At 36.9% G+C, this 21,318-nt stretch overlaps 1 protein-coding gene across 4 annotated transcripts in view; it reads right to left on the bottom strand.

The window, feature by feature from the left end:
• Positions 1 to 21,318, bottom strand: part of RSF1 (remodeling and spacing factor 1) — a 175,629-nt gene that overhangs the window by 10,489 nt on the left and 143,822 nt on the right. For all 4 annotated transcript variants that reach the window (XM_082627860.1, XM_082627858.1, XM_082627859.1 and 1 more), the window contains 8 exons: positions 20,175 to 20,279; positions 18,640 to 18,719; positions 13,824 to 13,878; positions 12,775 to 12,884; positions 6,291 to 6,358; positions 4,644 to 4,851; positions 2,743 to 2,963; positions 303 to 491 (listed from right to left, as the gene is read on the bottom strand). In XM_082627860.1, the coding sequence (XP_082483986.1) occupies positions 303 to 491; positions 2,743 to 2,963; positions 4,644 to 4,851; positions 6,291 to 6,358; positions 12,775 to 12,884; positions 13,824 to 13,878; positions 18,640 to 18,719; positions 20,175 to 20,279 (1,036 nt within the window). The remainder of the gene's footprint in view (positions 1 to 302; positions 492 to 2,742; positions 2,964 to 4,643; positions 4,852 to 6,290; positions 6,359 to 12,774; positions 12,885 to 13,823; positions 13,879 to 18,639; positions 18,720 to 20,174; positions 20,280 to 21,318) is intronic.

The following is a 21,318-nucleotide window of genomic DNA, read 5'->3' as shown; positions in this document are numbered from 1 at the left end:
GAAGGCCATAAATAATAAGGGAGCAGAAGAAACCTTGTTCAGATCACAATTTTCTGATACTCTTCTAGTTTCAATGAAGAATTTAATTATTACAATAAAGACCTTAAAAGTTAGTATCTTATCAAGTATCAGTTATTTAAACTATAAGTTGACCAGGCATAAAATAATGGGTTTTGTCTCAAAGATATTACGGGTTATATTAAATTTCTAAGAAATGGTACAGAATCATCATCCTGAGTTCACTTTATAATTCGTACTGCTGCCTTGTCCAAACTTCTGGAAACTGGAGAGCTATTCCTTACCTTCACTCTCTGAGCTGGAAAGCCTACGCTTGTGAACTCGTCTGATTTCTTTACCACGTCGTAAACTCTTCTGGGAACCATCACTTTCTGAATCTTCTTTGTAGTTAATTTGTCTTTTCTGGTTCCTCCTTGACCGCCTTCGCCGAGTTTCTACAAAATCATCACTAAAACCATCACTAAAATCACTTTCTGTTAAAAAAAAAAAAAAAAAAAGAGGAGAAAGGAAAAAGAAATCAAGCACATTTTTTTTTTTTTTAATTTATTTCTGGCCATGCCATGCAGCATGTGGGATCTTAATTTCCTGCCCAGGGATTGAACCTGGGACTCCTGCATTAGGAAGTGCAGAGTCTTAACCACTGGACCAGCAGGGAAATCCCATCAAGTACAAATTTTAATTCCACTAAATAGAAAAGTAGTTAGCTTAGGTTATAAAAATATAAAGCTATTAGGCAGAGTTCAGTCGTAACTTTCACGTCTCTCATTTTCTTCTTAATAATATGAGTACATCTGGGGGGGCTTTAATGCCAAACCTCACAAATGTATCCTATTAGCAGTCAATCCTCAAGATTAAAAAATGTTTCATAGGGAATTCCCTGGTGGTCCAGTGGTTAGGACTCCGCACTCTTACTGCCAAGGGCCTGGGTTCAATCTCTGTTGGGGGAACTGAGATACTGCAGTGCGGCCAAAAAAAAAAAAAAAAAATTTTTTTTTTACATAATCCTTATTTCATACAACCTAGAGCTACCCAGTGAGCTGCATGGCTGCCACAACTGCTCTTCTTGGTGGATAGTTACTATTTTGCCTCATGATAATCTGCTGTTCCTATATATATAGCTATATGGCTACAGTCATAGCTTCACAATGAACTACAGAGGTTAAACTTTCTAACCACAAAAAACTGATGAGCCTGTTTCAAATAAGTACAGAACTGGAGTTATATTTTTGCCTTTTTCCCATGTGGAATTAAAATCTGCTAAATACAGCTCATGGGACTACTTTAACTTTCAAAGCACTGCTAAATAGCACTATTCTTGTCATGTCACCTCTGATCAATAAACCAAAGTCACACTATGGCATTGTGTCAGAGCAGTTTTTCAGGAATGCTAACAAATTCCACTGAATCATCATATCTAGCTTTGTTTTCTAACGGATTTCAAATATTTCAAAACAGATAGCCAACAGTTTAAAGGGGTCCCACTGGCCAAATCTAGGGCAAAGTGTGTCAAAATAGTGATGGTAACATATCATATCCACCGACTGAAATAAGAATCTGTAAGTCCACACTGATACAAAGAAATAAATATATAGGGGAGAAGAGAAAGCTCTTCCTTACAGAACACCAAGTATTAAATATAAAAGGAAGGAAGGAGTTAGAAAACTCATGAATAAATGCTAAAGCTAGTGGGTGAAACATCTGATAAGGAACAGGATATTTACAGTCTCAAGATATCTTCCTATGAATTATTTATTAATTACAAAGGGAAAATAATAGAGAGACCCAGAGGACATACATTAACTCTGTGATATTCTTGCCAAAAATGTATAACTAGAATCTAATCACAAGGATACAAAAACCCAAATGAGGTATGTTTTACAAAATAACTAGTCTGTATTTTTCAAAAATGCTACAGTCAACAAAGTTTGAGGAATATTACAGATTAAAGGAGACTAAAGAGACATGAATAAATGCAATATGTAATCCTGAACTATATCCTTGACCAGGAAAAGATGTTTATATAAAGGACAATATTGGGACACCTGATAAAATTTGAATGCATATTGTTGATTAGATAATAGTATTTTATCAATAAAATTTCTGATTCTGATATTGTAGTTATGTAAAACTCCACAAGCCTGGCTCAAGTTGGGGATATAATACTCCTGTCTGTGGCACTTCCTCAGTAAGACGACAGCTACCTATCTGCCAATCCCATAAAGCACTACTATCTGTTCTTTTACCTGCTGTGCCTCTCATTATTTATTTAGTTAATAGAGATAAGTATAAGCTATAATAAGATCAACCACTGATAATTTATAAAAACTAACAATCATAATCACCGATCATGATCTAAATGTTAGAGATAATTAGTGATCTTTCTCTAATAGCTAGACATCTGAGAAAAATGTTCTCAGATTATTAAGAATGATTCCCAAGAAACACTATGAAGGTAAAGTCTTGGCATGGAAACACTTGGCACCAAAAGGATTCATCACAATCCTAAATGAGTCTGGCATGAAGTTAACATATCCATCTGTATCTATCTTCTCAGATGTGCTTTATGTGAAAGATTTAATTAGTGGTGAATCATAAGAATAGAACTCAAAGTATCAACAGAAAGCTTATATTACAATTGAATGGAATTTTATTTTAAGAAATCTTAATTCCAGAAGTCATAAGAATTTACTGACTTGGTGAGATGTGGATACAAATTATTTTTACCAGAGTCTCTACTGTTCTCCTCAGATTCCTCCTCTTCATCATCATCGGAGTACTTTTTCTTTGGAGTCTTTCTCCGCAAACGCCTGCTTTGCCTCATTGGCCGGGAGGGATGTCGCCTTAGTCTTCGGCTACAGAAATCAGTGTCGCTGTCATCATTAGATGGTGGGTCTTCTTCACTTTCATCTGGGTTCTCATCAGATACTACAAACTCATCTTGAGATCTGTCCAAGAGAAACCAAATGAATTATGATGGTACACTGAAAACCGTGAACCCGTTTTTGAGTTCTGAGTTCAAATTCTAACAAGTCCAGTGAATTATTAAGTAACGTTTAATGTAAAATACCCAGTTAATTGTATCAGTTTCCCCGTTTATAAAATGGAGAGATGTTTTGCCCCCTCTCCTTTTTTTAGAAGGAGTTATGAACATGAATTGATGCTGATTTTTGTACGTACATTGCTTTGGCCTCTTGGGAAGTCCTCCACATACCTCAAATTCAACATGCCCAAAAGTGAACTTATTATTTCCTAACCTACTCCTCTTTTCTGTTCCCTAGCCTGGTACTTGGTACTGTCACCCATCTAGTAATTCAAAGCAGAAACCTGGTATTTATCCTAATTTCTTTCTCGCTTTTCATTTCTCACATCTTATCAATGACTAATTCCTCCCGAGTCTATCTCATAAAGATAATATCTCAAACCTGATACCTCTTCTCAGTTCAGGCTCTCATATCCCATCTAAACTACTATAGCAATTCCCCAAAGTCTCTTTAATCTCTACACTCATTTCCCCTCAGTAAATCCTCTGAACGAATGCCAGGATGAATCTTTCTAAAACATAAACCTCATATTAGTCTGGTATTTAAAACCATTCAGTGGGTTTTCATCATCTTCAGGAAAGAGTCCAAATTCTTATGCATGACAAACAAAATACTCCATCATCTGGTTCCTTTTTATGTCTTGGCCACATTTCCAGCAGGGCACTTTCTGCTGCTTCCTCAATTCTTCTTATCCTGACACACCAGGAGTTTCCTAAATATTCTATGACGTTTTATGCCTGGCTGCCCTGGACAGGATTTCTCTGCTTAGAATACTTTCTTTCCTTCACTGCTTCTAATCTCACATTCATCAATCTGCCCAGTTCATTCTTCACATTTCAGATAAAGCTTTATTTCTACTCTGAGGCTTTCCTTGACCTCCCTGGATTGATCTGGCCCTTCTCTGTACCCTGACTTATGTTTTAGTAGCAATCATGCAGAATGACTTTTTTGTGGTTTATATGTTTGCTTCCTCCACTAAACAATATGAGAGGAGAAACTTTGTGGTATTCTTTCCATACCTGTTCTGCAGGGAAGCCTTTCCTGATCTTCCATACTGAATTACTTGCCCCAACCCAAACCCCTATGGCTCACCAGAAAATAGTTTCTAAATACTCATACCTGTCCATTTCTCACTTTTGACTGGGAACCTCTCATGGTCATGGTGGCAGAAGGTGGCACAGAGGTACACCACAAATGAATGCTAACTGCTGTTCATGAAATTTAAATACAATGTTGAATATTAAACCAACAAGCACAGGGACTTCCCTTCCCTGGTCCAGTGGTTAAGACTCTGCACACCCAATGCAGGGGGCATGGGTTCAATCCCTAGTTGGGGAACTAAGATCCCACATGCTGCATCGTGTGGGCCCCCCACAAAAAACAAACAATCCATAATCGATTAAAACAATCGTTTTAATCTAGAAAGAACCAAAATCAGCATTGCTGAATTTGTTTAAAGTATCCTGAAAACAGATTGTCTATGTGCATGAAGAACAAAAGCTCCATCAGAGCAAGGCCAAGCTTATCTGGTAGGCCTGTTCAAGCTTGGACCTAGAGAATGGGATCTACTGACAGACCACGCACCCATCACTGATCTTGAACTCATCCTCACTCTCTTCTTCATCCAGGTTGCTGTCACTGTCCAGATCATTTAGTCGCCGGCGTTTCTTCCGGCGAGCAGCAGCTGCCCTCTGGGGTCGTTTATTTTCTTTTCTTTCTTCATCCAAAATAGTAGAGATATCTTTTCCACGGTGGCCTGTGATAGTGGAGATATCTTTTCCTCGGCCAACTCCTGAGTCCAGGGGGAAGGGTGTAGGGCAGGTGAGGGGAAGAGAGGGAGGGAGAGAGAGAGACAACTATATGTTTATTAAAAGCTTCCCTTTAATATCTACAGATTGTCCTTAGCAGATTTCTTTTGATTTCTTTATTTTCTTCCTACAGATATGCAATTTTCTCACAACTTTAGCTGACAGAGCTCTCTTTTGTTTATCCTACTAAATAGAAGTTTACTATGTAGAGAACTTGCTTCTTCAAAAATTTTGATATGATTCATGTACCATAATATTCACCCTTTTAAAGTGTATAATTCATAGGTTTTTAGTATAGTCACAAAGTTGTGCAACCATCACCACTAACTCCAGAGCATTTTTATCACCCCAAAAAGAAACCTCATACCTATCAGCAGTCATTCAAGAATCTCTTCTTGGGGCTTACCTGGTGGTGCAGTGGTTGAAAATCTGCCTGCTAATGCAGGGGACATGGGTTCGAGCCCTGGTCTGGGAAGATCCCACAGGCAGCAGAGCAACTAGGCCCGTGAGCCACAACTACTGAGCCTGCGCGTCTGGAGCCTGTGCTCCCCAACAAGAGAGGCCGCGATAGTGAGAGGCCCGCGCACCGCGATGAAGAGTGGCCCCCGCTTGCCACAACTAGAGAAAGCCCTCACACAGAAATGAAGACCCAACACAGCAAAAAGTAAAAAATAAATTTAAAAAAAAAAAGGAAAAGAAAAAAAGAATCTCTTCTTGAAAGCTGTCTTTTGGACATGGCTTTAGAAAGAGGCCAATCCATTCTTTAATTTTTTTTTAAAACTGTGTTTGCAGAGCAGAGAAAGTGAGAATTCAGCAGCAAAGATGTAAATAAGGAACACATGTCTGGAAAAGCTAGTGACTTCTTCAGTTTTACTACAAACAGCCTACTTATTATTAATCCTTTCTAGAGCTTTCATAATAACACTGGAGCACTGGTGATTTCCTACATAGCTCTTTAATTAAATTATCTTCAAATTCTTCTATTTTAATGTCACCCATTAAAGACTGTGAAATTAATAAATTGATTTTTAATTGAAAGCAATCATTTAGATTCTGATGATCCATAATTTTTGTGACTTTGTAGCAGTAGTGATCTAAAAATGGAAAGACAACAGCAAAGTTTTCTGTTTGGAAGCAGAAGAAAATTTTTTAATCTAGGGAAGAACATTTAACCTAGGGAGGAATATTTACGTTTCATATCAGATTACAAAATAATACTACTTTTAAAATAATTAGAAGCTCTGAGTCTATACACTGACACCGTGTCCAGAGATTATTTTGAATCTCAGACAGTTAACATCAGTAGTGATCGTGACACATACTGAGGAGAATAAGAAAATATACTTGCTCACTGCTTCTAATCAGGGCATTTTAGTTAACGTATTGGCCGTTAGATGAAAAAGAGAGAATGATAAACACATACCTCCTCCATCAGCCTCTTTGATATCATCTTCTATAGCTTCATCAATTGCTTCATCAAACTCATCAAATCTAAAACACATACAACAATCACATTACAGCCTGTCCTGGCATATGAGTTAGGAAGATTGCCTCTGAAGTGAAAAAGGGCTGAATGTGAAACTGCTCTCTGCTACTTTGGGGCTGTAGGACTTGGATTAGACCACCTCAGTCCTGTTAACCTCAATTTCTTTGGTAAAACAGAGTTTTGTAAATCAGTATCTAATTCTAAGTTGTTTTTCATTTTCAAAGATCATCTATACCGGGCAGCAACAAATATTTTTGTAATGGGCTTTGTAGACTGTACAATCTCTGTTGTAACTACTCAACTCTGCCATTGTAGTGCAAGATCAGCCACAGACAATATAAGTGAATGAAAGTAGCTGTGTTCCAATATAACTTTATTTATAGACACTGTGATTTGAATTTCATGTAATTTTCAAATAATTTTATCCTTTTGGTTCTTTTTTCAACCATTTATAAATGTAAAAACCACTCCTAGGTCACATGTTATACACAAACTGGCAGTGAGCTGGATTGGCCCACAGGCCATAGTTTGCCAAGCCGATTATACAAATCATATGACAAGGTAAACTGAACAAAATTCGTGTTCCAGAAATAATACTAAGTGTGAGAAGTATACTACTGTCGTTATTAAAGATTATATTATTATTATTATTACTGAAATTCATATACAGATGGTCAGAATATTAGAACTAGGTAAACATACTTTTTCTCACAAGGGCTATTTCCTCCAACTTAGAGCAAAAAACCAAGACTAGGTGATTCCTAAGATTTATTCACATACAAAACTCTTTTCACTTTAGAACTGAGGTGACCAAAAGATAAAGTGACTTGAAGATCATGCTAAATATGGTAATTACTAGCCACATGTGACTATTTATATTTAAAATAATTAAAATAAAAAATGCTGTTCCTCAGTAGCCATATTTCAAGTGCCCAACAGTGACATATGGCTACTGATTTCCATACTGGACAGCAAAGTAACAGAACATTTCCATAACCACAGTTAATTGGACAGCATTGGATTAAAGTTACACAGTGATTAACAACAGAGTTAAGACCAATAGCCAGGACTTCCCTGGTGGCACAGTGGTTAAGAATCCGCCTGCCAATGCAGGGGACACGGGTTTGATCCCTGGTCCAGGAAGATCTCACGTGCCGCGGAGCAACTAAGCCCGTGTGCCACAACTACTGAGCCTGTGCTCTAGAGCCCGCAAGCCACAACTACTGAGCCCGTGCGCCGCAACTACTGAAGCCTGTGAGCAGCCTAGAGCCCATGCTCTGCAACAAGAGAAGCCACCGCAATGAGAAGCCCACACACTGCAATGAAGAACCAACGCGGCCAAAAAGAAAAAAACAATAAAATCAAAAATAAAAAATCCTTGAAAAAAAAAACAATGACTAATAGCCAAATATTTTGCCTTTTGAGTTGAGAAACTCATTACAGCTATAGATTTCCTCTCTAGGAAAATATATATACCTACACAAACATAACATTTTACATATAATTTCAGAAGATTCACAAGTTTCAGGTTAAGAACTCTTCTTTTACAACATATTTTTAAATGCAACAGTTTACTTCCAAATTTTTCATGATTATAAACAATGCTATGAAAAACATCCTTATAGATATAGCTTAGCTTTTCCTTAAGGTAAATTCTGAGAAAGTAAAAACCTGTGCATCTATTCATTAGGCTAGAATAACAGATTCAGATACAGCCAGACATAAAGTTAATGGAAAACAGGATTTCTCCGGACAAGATGCAGCTGTAAAGTGCCATAACAATCAATTTCTTCGAGCCACTACTACTTTCTTACTGAGACACTCTGTTTTCTAAATTCAGAGACCATCAGAACCCTTGGACAAAGGAAATTATAGCAGTAAGAATGAAACACCCACCCCTGCCTAGAGGATCTAAGTCACTTTTAACACAAATAAGCAGCCTTGATTTACATCCCAGATTCAGAGTTTGGATAAGGGGTTGGACACAACGCTCCACACTCTATCTTGTTTTCAAGTAAATAGGACCGTGTGTCTACCATGCCGTCCACATACGATACTGACCCTTTCACAGTCCTGCTTTGCTTTGAGCCTTACTCTTCATTTAAATTTCATCTAAACTCTACCATTCCTCAGTATCTTTTCATAACTCTATCTTTTCTTTTGTTTGGTGAGATGCCCCTTGGTTCCACTATGAGACTTTGTTGGATTATAGGTTTATTCCTGGTATTCTTGCTACAAATAAAATTGTTGGCTTAAAGGGCATACAAATTGTTCTTCAAGGGTTGTAGCAATTTAAAATACAACCATGAAGTGAATTTTACCATTAAGATATTTTTGCTAATATGGAAAAACAAAATTATTTGTTCCTTAATTTTAATTTGAATACCCAGTAAAGCCAATATTATTTTCATGTTTACTGGTCATTTTTACTTTTTCATTTGCAAGTACTGGTTTGTGTCCTTTCCCCATTTTATTAGCCAGTATATTCATCTTTCCTTACAGATCTGTAAGAGCTTGTTATGTATTAAAGACTTTAACATCTTTGTCATATGTTGCAATTATTTCTATCCAAAGTATATTCCTCGCCCCCCCTTTTTTTTGGCCACGCCGTGGCATGCGGGATCTTAGTTCCCCAACCAGGGATCAAACCAATGCCCCCTGCAGTGGAAGTGCTGAGTCTAAACCACTGGACCACCAGGGAAGTCCCCAAAGTGTATTCCCCCTTTAACCTTTGCTTATTTTTTCAAGTTTTGAGACAGGAAAACTGACATTTTGTCCCGCTATCATTACAAATATGTGCCCATCCCATCTCCAGTCAGCCTCCCTCCCAAATAAGCAAACAAAAACAAATCATGCTGTCTAGTTCTAGTCTTCAAAATACACGGAAACTTAATTTTTCTTAAGGAACTGATTTCCAAACAAAAATGGCTTTTTATCCTTGACTTCAGCAGTGTTAATGTCTGAAGTATGCAACAGTCTTTGCAGACACTATGTGGAAAAACTATTTCCACTATGAAAAAAACTATATACTCACTGTTATTTTTAAAACTCATAAGCCATTCCTTTTGAATTTTAACTCCTTTACAAAATTTCTTTGCAAGCAGACATTTTCTTTTGTAAATGCCTTTTGTCTGAGTCTTTCTTAATTTTATATAATCAAATATCCTTTTCACTATTGTTTCTGTGTTTGGTGTTATGCTTAAAAAGTTGCTCTTTACATAAGAATATGTATCTCCCTTACCTCCTTTTGGGAACTAGGCAGGGTATAAATAAATGAATCACACAATACATATTATACTAAAAAACATAGTTTATATTACTGTTATATAATTTTAAGCTGAAGGGATCATCTGGGTTAGTTCACCATCATATGTATGTCAACCAAGACCAGGGAAATGGACCAACCACTCAAAGATACATGGCTAATTAGTGGCGTGGTGAGGGCTATAATCTGAAGTCTTCTGGCTCCCAATCCAATGCTCCTTCTAGTCAACTTTGACATCATCCTCTGTTAGGAGCTATAAGAATCCGATAAACAATTATTAAATGATAGTAGTGATGAAATTTTTTTTGGGGGGGAGGGTTTTTTTTCCCGTGTTGATATATTAAGTGCTTTAGATTTTATCCTCACAACAGTCCCATTGCACCCCATGTACAAAGTAAATTCTAGGTGTATTTAGAGCTTAAATATGACAAATAAAACTTAAAAAAAAATTAGGGGCTTCCCTGGTGCCGCAGTGGTTGAGAGTCCGCCTGCCGATGCAGGGGACACGGGTTCGTGCCCCAGTCCGGGAAGATCCCACATGCCGCGGAGCAGCTGGGCCCGTGAGCCATGGCCGCGGAGCCTGCGCGTCTGGAGCCTGTGCTCCACAATGGGAGAGGCCACAACAGTGAGAGGCCCACGTACCGCAAAAAAAAAAAAAAAACTTAAAAAAATTAGAGACAGCATATGGAGGACTCCATTAAATCTCTTTAAAAAGTACTAAGAAGCAGAAGGAAAAAAGAAAAATTGAGAAGAGACATACAAATGCCCAACAAGCACATGAAGAGATGCTCAACATCACCAACCATCAAGGAAATGCAAATCAAAATCATGAGACATCACCTCACATCTGCTAGGATGGCCGCCACGAAAAAAACAAAAGCCGACAAGTGTTGGCAAGGACGTGGAGAACCCAGAAACCCTGTACACTGTTGGTGGGAATGGAAAATGGTGCAGCTGCCATGGAAAACAGCATGGTGGTTCCTCAAAAAAACAAAAACAGAACTACCAAATGATCCAGCAATCCCACTTCTGGGTATATACCCAAGATGAAATGCTAATAAAACAAATTTCTTCTCCCATTAAAAACCACAGTTACGGGCCTCCCTGGTGGCGCAGTGGTTGAGAGTCCGCCTGCCGATGCAGAGGATACGGGTTCGTGCCCCGGTCTGGGAGGATCCCATATGCCGCGGAGCGGCTGGGCCCGTGAGCCATGGCCGCTGGGCCTGCGCGTCCGGAGCCTGTGCTCCGCGACGGGAGAGGCCACAACAGTGAGAGGCCCGCATACCGGAAAAAAACAAACAAACAAAAAAAAACCACAGTTACATCAGGATTGAAAGACAATACAGTTCCCCTATGATGCTTGTTCTGATAATGTAAATTTGTTCCAACATAACTGATATATTAGGAAATAATTCAAGCATAATATGTATTTCATACTTGCTTATATGAAATTTTCCTTGTGAGAAACACTAGGTAAATGTAGAAAACTGCACCAGCTGTGTAGGAATACACAAAACAAACACGTGCACACACCTTACAAACATTTACCAGCTACCCAAGTTCATCATGTGTGTTATAAGCTATAGCCATCTGCATCTGGTATTACAACTTTCTGGCTGATTTCAAATAACCCTCCTTCTACCACTACACAATAATTTACAAACTGCAACTCTCCTCACAATCACTTCCACAGACAAGCTTCAGGTCTTTTTTCAACATAAAATGTCATATTTATTGTAGTATTTGTTATTTCTTAACCACTTAAGATGTGTCAAATGGTACTACCATTGTTATCTTTTTTTTTAATGTGTCACTAATGAAGTTTTTGAATGTGTGGCCCTAACTCCATACTTCCCATAATCCCTATAGTTTTTGTGCAATTTTGCACACAATGGCAATTTTTAGGAATGCATTTGTTGTGTTTTAGTAGAATTGACTTTAACACTTGCACTTTCCATTAGTAGGTTTTGACTTCACTAGTTTTAATGATTTTATAAAAAAACGGTACTTTTTCAAAGTTTTTTTTTTTTTTAAGGAAGAAGATGGACACCATTCCCCTAAATATTAAGGATTTTACTCTTACTGATCCTACTGCATTTTATTTTATTTATAACAGTTTATGGAAAAACCCAAACAAACTTTTCGGCCAACCCCAAAAAAGTTTTAACAATAACAACAGAAACTACACAAGGGGAACTCTTTCATGATCACTGACAAAAGTTTATAAACAGGAAACAAGCTTAAAGTTCTATAAAATCAACTCTGTTTTCCATCTCCAGTTATTCAAGTTAAAAGACTATTTTGGTGTTGTCTAACAATGGTCTAAAATAATTAAAATATCACTTATTTATTATTTGAGCGAGACAGCGTGGTTTCGTGGAAAGAACACTAGATGAGCAAATAATTAGAAGATAAGGTTTTAGTCTAGGTTTAGCTACTAACAGAGTGACTATGGAAAAAATCTCTCTCTGATATTTCTGGTGGTAGATGGTAAACCAGACTATATTTATTGTCTCTCAATAGGTACTGATGGAGCACTATGCTAGCTGTAAAGAACAGAGGGGTGCATAACACGGACATGGTACTTACCTTCATGTTAACAGTATAGTGCGGGAGAGCAATATTAATCAAAAAATTAAAATCACGATTGTTACAAATATAGAAGTACTTTCAAGAAGACAAACTGGTTGCTATGAGGGCATATAATAGAGGGGTTTGATTAAGAGAGGACTGTTAACAAGGTAAAAAACAGGAGGGAAATTCAAGGCAGAGTAAACAGTCTACACAAAGGGACCGAAAGAAGACAGTGTGGCTAACCTGAGAGAGTAAGGAAAAACATGGATGAGGTGGAGCTGAAAAGCTAAGTGCAGGGCAGGCTATGCAGTGCCTGTGGACCTTGTTAAAGGCACTGGTTCTTATCCCCAGAGCTACAGAAATCGGACAAAGTATGTTAAACAGAAGAGGATAACACGAGCAAATTATATTTGGAAAAGATGATGTTGGCTGCTCTAAAATTCTATGATTCTAAAGTTGGTAAGTAAGAAATATATATACAACTTCTAATCATCACTGTCATTGCAATGGGAAAAGCATATACTTTGGGGTCAGGTTGTTTCAAGAACATTTTCCACTCCTTCATTCTCACAGATTTCATACCTGTAACTTATACATTTCCGTGTTCTTGTTGACCTCCTTTCAAGCAAGTTTGCTTTGGATTTTTTGGAATCTTTTTTCTTTTCTTCATGATCTTCAGAAAAATCTGGCTCCTGGTTTAAAAATATGATAATAAGTATATAGGTTATTACTCACAACAGAACAAAGTTCCTTGGAATTAATAGCTTTCTAATGTCCATCTAGGCAGCACATGTGAAAGGTTTAAAAAAAGTGAAATGATTCCCATAAAACTGAATAAACATGGCAATACTAAGTACAGAGATTAAAAAGAATATTGGTGATCAAAGGATGAAAACACTTCTGTATTAAACTTATGCTTTTGTGAGTTTATAATTACCTCTTTTAAAACAATCATGATGAAGTCTATCCACTGATAATGAAACTTAACACACATAAATCAAAAGATATGCTGAATAAATGAAATAATGGGTTTAGAAGAAGAAAGGGGCATGGTGCTCCAGAAAAATAACTAACCAAGACAGGTTATTTCAGTGTGATTTAATTAAGCCTGAATGAAACTGCATATGAAACTAAGAAAATTTCTTCATTTCAAATGAATATCATGTTACATATATAGCTTTCTCAATTATAAATTAGATTAATAAATGCAAAACAATGGTATCCCTTCAAAGAAACCGAACTGTAAGAACACAAATTGAAGTTTCTGATAACCCTCAAAGCAGGGAATTAAAAACCAAATCTCCCTGAACTATTTTTTAGTCACTTCACATAAATAGCACATAAAGAAGCTAAAAACGAATTACCCAATTTAGGGTACAAAAAAAGAGCATAAACTCCGTGGGGTGAGCTTTAAACTTGGTTTGGATGTGATATTACATTTTGGGGCTATCTACATACACATAATTTCAATCATGAGGGAAACGGGTGATTTCTTTAAGGTGCTAAATTTTCATTTTTAATAAAATAGGTATACTATATATTTAAAACCACTCATATTACATAAAGTGAGTTAAATTTTAGAACAATTTTGGCAGTCTCCTCTTTAAAAATACTATAAACCAGAAACTTACTTGTGGAGGAATGATGTTTTCAATACTGATACCCACATACACCAAGCGTTCTTTCCTTTAAGTAAAAAACAAAAAAGCACACAAAGTGAGATTTGCTAAAAATGAAATTGTTATGAAAACATTACTAACACAGATAATACTAAAATGATGATTCATGGTAACAGCAGAAGCTAGGTCACAGACATGTTAGTTATTATCCATGAAACTTATAATATTGGTATCTGTGGCAGGCACAAAACTTCCTAAAGGTATGAAAACTTAGCTTTAGAAGTGACTTATGCCAGGTAAAATAAAACCTGTAAGTGAAACAGACAAGGAAATCTGATGAAAAGAGTCATGCTTGCGACTCACTGATGAAGTGATTGATGGAATACCAACTCTGAACAAACTGGATCTTTGTTATGCTGGAAGTTCTCAGTAATATTGTATGTGAATGATTCTAAGACCATCCACTTCTTGTTTGCAGAGAAGAAAAGCAGCAATACGGCCATATGTCTCTGCACTCTGGGATGCTTACAACAAAGACATCTTCAGAGTCAGTTAAGACTTCTCTAGAAAATGTGGATTTATGGACACTAATGACAGTTTCATTTCAAAGAAATCTTTGTTGACTTTAATTCAACATATTTTACACAACGAATTGCTATATAGAACAGAAGCTTTCTCTGGTTCTCCCAAAGTTAATTCAAATTCACCAAGAACAGCTGAGCTTTTACATACATGCCAGTGTATGTTCAACTAAACAGAAATAGTAACCACTCTTCCTCCATTTATTTGTGATGTCCCATATAGGACATTAATGATCCAGTTGTGTGGGTCCTGTAGAACACAGCCTTTACTGCCCCATAAACCCTGGGCTAACAAGAATTTTATAGTCTTTTTAAGAGATGGGTTATGAAGCTATTAAAGAAAAACTGGCATGTAAGAAAATAATAAAGTTATTTTAATCAAAACTTGTTTAAAAAAATTAGTACAGTTAATGAACTAAAAATTAGGAAAGGAAGAACAGTACTAGCTGAAATTAATAGGGAAGGGTACGTGGATAATTCAAAACTTCAGCTCTCTGTTATTAAATATGTTTGACATGTCTCTCTTTACATTAACCAAGTTTATTGTGGTATCAGTTCCTCTTTCATACCTCAAAAGCTCTATTTTCACTTGACCATTATTTCTCTTCTCAACGCAATGGAAAAAACACTTAGTCATGTTCCATGTTAGGTCTTGACTTGTGTCAGGCTTGGAAATCGAAAGGTAAATGAGACATGGTTCTTGCCCTCACAATTATTTAACAACTAACTGTAGTCCATTATGAACAGGTATAATGGAAATGAGAAAAAGGAATGGATTTTCTCTTAAGAGCTGAGAAACTCGGGAAGGCTTTAAATAGGTGGTAATATCTGAGTAAGATCTTGAAGGTAGGTATGATTTCTCATCAAGGCATTCTCTTGCTCAGTAATCTTATGGAAAATTACATCTTCCATTCTATCTCACCACCTAGCTCAATGATCATATTGGGCCCAGACCTTATTATTACCAATAACCACACCCTTTCTAAAATTTCAATTTCAAGGAACCTGTTCTCTGACTTCTACTGACTCACTTTCCAGCTCACTCCCTCTGTTACACTGATTTCAACCATTCCCTGACTCCAGTGGGACCTCTATCCATTGACCCTACCCTTTTTTCACTGTCCGGCACTCCCTCAGTGTCCTTACTTTCCCCCTTACCTGGCTTAGACTCCATGGTCCATCATTACAAATATTCCTTTGCATACACTCTCAAATTCCTTGTCTCTTTCTCTCCTTCCCTCTGTTATATTACCTGGAAAATTCCAACCCTGATTAAATCCAACTCTCTGCTTGCAAAGCGCTAGTAATAGTACTTTGGAAGTACATAGCTATTTGAATTCCCAGTAATTTCTGGCACCAAGTCCAGGAAGGGACATTTACGTATCAGCTGAATGGACTTCTGAAACATCAGATTTCACAGAGCATCACAGCTCCAGCTCTATAGACAGTTGCTGGCTAGTTACTAGTTCCTCACTGACACATCCTTCTTTTCCACCATACCGTAGAGCCACATATCGTACACCTCATGTTGATTACATTGCCTGGCATAAAGCAGGTGCTCCATAAATGTTCATTAAATGTTGACTAAAAGAACAAACAAGGGGAAAGATGCTCTAGCACTATGACAGAGACAGTAAGCAAGGCTCTAAGTTGTTAGGATGAATGCTAGAGAAATTACTTCACAGGTTTGAAACAGGATGAATAAAAATGCTCACTTTTAAAAAGAGATGAAGTCACCTGAATTTACAGTTAATATATTATTTACTTTAGAAACATACATATTTTGCTCTTTAGAGCTCTTAATATATACATATATTAGGAGTTACAAATAATGAAAGGTTGTTAACCAGATTTTTGGGGGAATTAACAAACAACAGTAACAGTTAACTTGCCTTGTTAGAATGGTCTCGTATAGGATTTAGTGTGTGATGTAAAGGCACAATTACAGATGTCCTCTTAAAGGATGACATTTAAGTAAAGAGGATTACCAAGGATAGAAGAGAAAGTAGATGAACTAGTAAATGGGAGACCAATAATATAAACAAATGTTGTGGCACATTTTAACATAAATTTCTAAAACTGAAAGTATTTCTTAACTGCAGCAGCATATTCTAAAGTGTGTGAGGCAAGAGTAAAATAAATGTTCACCCATCTTTCCACATATAAAACATACAAGCATCACAGGCCTCCAAAGAATAAACGGATATAATGTGAGTATGAGACAAATTCTTAGTGGTTTACATTCTTGGCTTTTAGAGAGAATCTACTTTCTTCCAAGTCCTTAAAGGGTGAGCCTATTAGCTATCTACACTGCTAAGTCAGATCAGCTTCAGAACATGAACTCATTTCTCAGAAGGGCAGGCAGATTGCAGGAAGACCGAGTCTAATTTTTAATTATGATTTAATTTGAAGCATTTTTAGTTAGATCTTTTCCAGTGTCAAAAATTATGACAGGAGCAGTTCGCACATCAAAATAGTCCTAATAACTGTATACAGGACTGTTAGTTCCTAAATATAAAGGTATTTAGACAACCAATTAAAAAAAAAGTACTACTTTTATCTCCTAGTGAACTTCAGAGATAAACTTTGCCTTTAAACTAAGCAGCATATATCATGAGCCAGAGAGAGCTCAAGGTGAGCAGTAAAGAGGAAAAAGGATCTAGAAGCTGAACCCATTTTTAAGGTTCAACTTGGCGCAGAGTAAAGTGTGTGGAGTATGGAATGAGCAGACTGGCTCAACGCAAACTAAAGTTTTGAGGGGAATACTATGTGACAGGAGGTAAAAGTTAAAGTAGCAGCAAATGAAGGAGCAATCAGGAGACACTGCTTAGATTTTTCTCATACTATGTACAAATGGGCATCAAGTCCTACTGATTAATCCTCTGAAAATTCTCTTCAACCTCTCTACTGTATCATCATGATGACTGCTCTAGTTCAGGCCTCACTGGCTCTCACAGACTTTATTCCAACAGCCTCAACTCTAATTCTTTCTTCTTACTGTTACCAGGGCATATTTTCTGAAATAAGAGTCTGATTATGCACATCCCTACTTTGATGGCTCCCCCATGCCTCTAGAGAATAATTCAAATTTCCTAGTCAGTTATGCAAAGCTGTTCACAATTTGGCCTCAGTTTCCTTTATAGCTTCATCCCCCACCACTCTTCTACTCTCACATTTACACTCTCTTTGCTTGTACTGTGCTCTTTGCCTGAAATATCCTTTCTCTGCATGTCCACCTATATAACCCCTAGTTATCTTCCAAGGACTTCCCTGATAACCCCAACTCCTAGGAGAACTAAAGTGCTCCTCCACAACGTTCTAGTATTGCTCTAAATATACCTCGATTTGTCTACTTTACTGAATCACTGGTTCATACATCTGCATCCTCTGGTAGAAGGTGAACTCCAGGTAAGCAAGAGCTTTGTCTTACTCATCTTTTCTCTTCAGTTTGGAACACAGTAGGAATGAATGAATGTTTAGCAATAGACTAATCAACAAAGGTACATATAAATATAAATAAATACCAACTTACTGTCTTGATTTTGAGCCCCCTTTAAAGATTAAGCTCAACTCCAACCTTACCTCCTCCAAGAAGCCTTCTTCAACTGCTTTAGACCACACTGCAGTGGCATATTGAAAAGGGAGGCATTGCTTACAGTCAGTAGGACACAGTTCAGCATTTAAATGCTCTTTATTTCATCAGTGTTAATTCTGCCCACCCAAAGAGATGACATGGGTAACTAAACTGTAGACCAGTTCTTACAGTTTTCTTGTACTCCCTACATACTTAGCTACATATCCTCCACAATACTTGGGCCAATACTTATTCAGAGTGGGTTCTGATATATATTTTAGATCAGGGATTGGCAAACTTTTCCTGTAAAAGGACAGATAATAAATCAGGTTTGGGTAATAAGGTCCCTGTTGCAACCACTCAACTCCGCTGCTGCAGTGCAAAAGCAGTCACAGGCAACATATAAACAAATGAGCATGGCTATGTTCCAATAAAACTTTATTTATGGACAATGAAATCAGAATATACAATTTTCATGTGCCATGACATATGATTTTCATTTTGATTTTTATCTGATCATTTAAAAAAGAAAAAACCATTCTTAGCTGGGCCATATTTGGCCCACAGGTCAGAGTTTGCCAAACCCTGCTTTAGACAGACACATTAGTCTATACTGGAAGACAATTCTGAGGTCAAATTCCCAAGTAAAACATTAACACACATATCACAATACCTGCGTTCAGCACGCTCCTTCTTCTTTAAGGCAACATCCAAATCCTGCAATTGTTCCTCTAATTTTTCACACAGTAGTTTCTGAAAAAATAAAACAGATGAGTGTCATTTTACACACCTTTCCACAATCATTTATCTTTTGCCTATTAGCTATAGATACCATGCTATGAGAGCTGATAAGGGGCCACGTAGTGAACATTGAAATGTTCCTTGTATTTAATTAAATAAAGACATGCCGCTTCAGTTCATCCACTGAACTGAAGATGAGCAGGGTATCTTTATAGTAACACACATGTTAAAGAAACGTATAGCTTTGCCGAGAAACATGTTCAATGCCTATCTTGCTGGCAGTAATCAATGTTTAAAAAAGCATTTGGCTCACTGTATATACATGACAGTGATTAAAAAATTTTTTTAAATCCTAAGACATTTTTAAGGAAGAAGGTTTATGTACAATAAAATACAATGGTGCCAATCACTATTTTTTAAAAAAGAGAATGGAAAAAAATTTACAAAACCATGCCACATGGTTACTGGGTCAAAACAGAGCTGAAGAATGTAATTGCTAAAGTGATGCTAAGCCAAAAAAATTTCACTTTACTAAGAATGCAATAAAGGCTATCTTTTTTTTTTTTTGGCTGCGCTGTGCGGCTTGCGGCATCTTAGTTCCCCAACCAGCGATCGAACCCATGCTCCCTGCAGTGGAAGTGCGGAGTCCTAACCACTGGACTGCCAGGGAAGTCCCAAGGCCATCATTTTTAAAGTAAAATGAGACTGGGCTTGTGAGAGAAAGGACCTCTTGGATGCAAAAAAAAATCCTGCTCTTCAGTTTTAAAAGAAATCCACCTGAATCGAGATACAAGAGAAAACAGAATCCATGTTTCTATTCATAGTACCATTATAATGGTGCATAATTCATAATATCATCTATAAAACTGACAAAAAGAAGGTAGGCAGAAATGAAAAAGAGAATGAAACAAAGGGATAAACAAAAGGAAGAAACTTATTTCTTCCCTTGTATATTATCTTAATTTGGGGGGTTTTTGTGCCTTTAACAAATGTGAGAAAAAATAAACCAGAGATTATAATTTTACAAAACCCAGAGGTCTTCTAAGAATTGCTTTGGAAAAAAAATAAAGGTAAGACCTAAAAGATACTAATAAAAGGTCGTTTTTTTTTGCGGTACGTGGGCCTCTCATATTGTGGCCTCTCCCGTTGCGGAGCACAGGCTCCAGAGGTGTAGGCTCAGCAGCCATGGCTCACAGGCCCAGCCGCTCTGCGGCATGTGAGATCTTCCCGGACCGGGGCACAAACCCATGTCCCCTGCATCGGCAGGCGGACTCTCAACCACTGTGCCACCAGGGAAGCCCTAAAAGGTAGTTTTTATCAATAGTCTCTAATTTCACAGAAATTTAAACAAGAGATCAACAATATCTACAAATTGAAGATTAAAATGTTTAGTGGCTGTCAGAAATATTATTAATTTAAACATAAAATCAAAGACTGGAAAAACAGAACTGTGCTGGGTCATCATACATGTTGGCAAGGGGGGCAGAACCATTCTCCATCTGGGATGATCATGAGAGGAGGGCGAAGGCAGGCAGTGTGGTATCCACTGTCACAAGAGTCGCACAGGAGAATCTGAAATAAACCACAGATTAATTGTCAACCTAACTCTATGACCAATATTCAATGACTCAAGTTAAAATAAGGACATTTCTATATTTTTAGCATAAAACTAAGTAATATACTATATTATATTCTTTATCTGCATAAAGCATAATAATAAAAAAGCTCTGATAATTAGGAACCTAACATGTCTTTTTTTTTTGGACCTCACTGCACAGCTTGTGGGATCTTAGTTCCCTGACCAGGGATTGAACCCGAGCCCTTGGCAGTGAGAGTGCAGAGTCCTAACCACTGGACCGCCAGGAAACTCCCCTCTAAGATATAACTTTTTTTAAAAATTTAAGAGCCAAAAAAAAATAAAATGTTAAGCTAATAAATTAAGTGAAAAATAACAAGTCTTTTCTGAACTAGAGTTACAATCCTTTTTTTGTATGCCATGAGAAATATAATAACACATTCTTTATAACAGAGTTTTATAGCTGAAGTACCATAAACTTCCCTACCACACACAGGATTTTTAAAATACAAATAATTTCCACTGTAAATAGCAGTTCAATTACCTATCTATAAGAAATATTCAAGGCTCCTTTTATCATGTAAATTCAAACATGAGAGGAATGGAACTACACTAAGGACAATCATGTTCAAATAAAAAAGCTACAAATAATTAATCTTAAGTTGATTATTTTTTGCTATTCGAGTTTCAGATGACCAGTTCTCTAAAACTTAAAATGGTACACACTCATGAATTAAACTTAAAAAAATCCTTTATTTTAAAATAATTTTAGATTTATGGAAGAGTTGCCAAGATAGGACACTAACGTTAATATCTTACATAACCATGGTACATTTACCAAAACTTAAGAAATTAACATCAGTATAAAACTATTAACTAAACAACAGACATTATTCAGACTTCACCAGTTTTTCCACTATTGTCCTTTTTTTGATTCTAGGATCCAATCCAGGATATTACACTGCATTTCAGCATCTCTTCTTAATTTCCTCAGATCTGTAACAGTTTCTTGGTCTTTCTTTGTTTTCCATGACT

The sequence above is a fragment of the Mesoplodon mirus genome, assembly GCF_964341445.2.
Source record: "Mesoplodon mirus genome assembly, chromosome: 7".
Taxonomy (NCBI): Eukaryota; Metazoa; Chordata; class Mammalia; order Artiodactyla; family Ziphiidae; genus Mesoplodon; species Mesoplodon mirus.
Note: the sequence above shows the minus strand (reverse complement) of the source record. Positions and strands in the feature narration are given on the sequence as shown.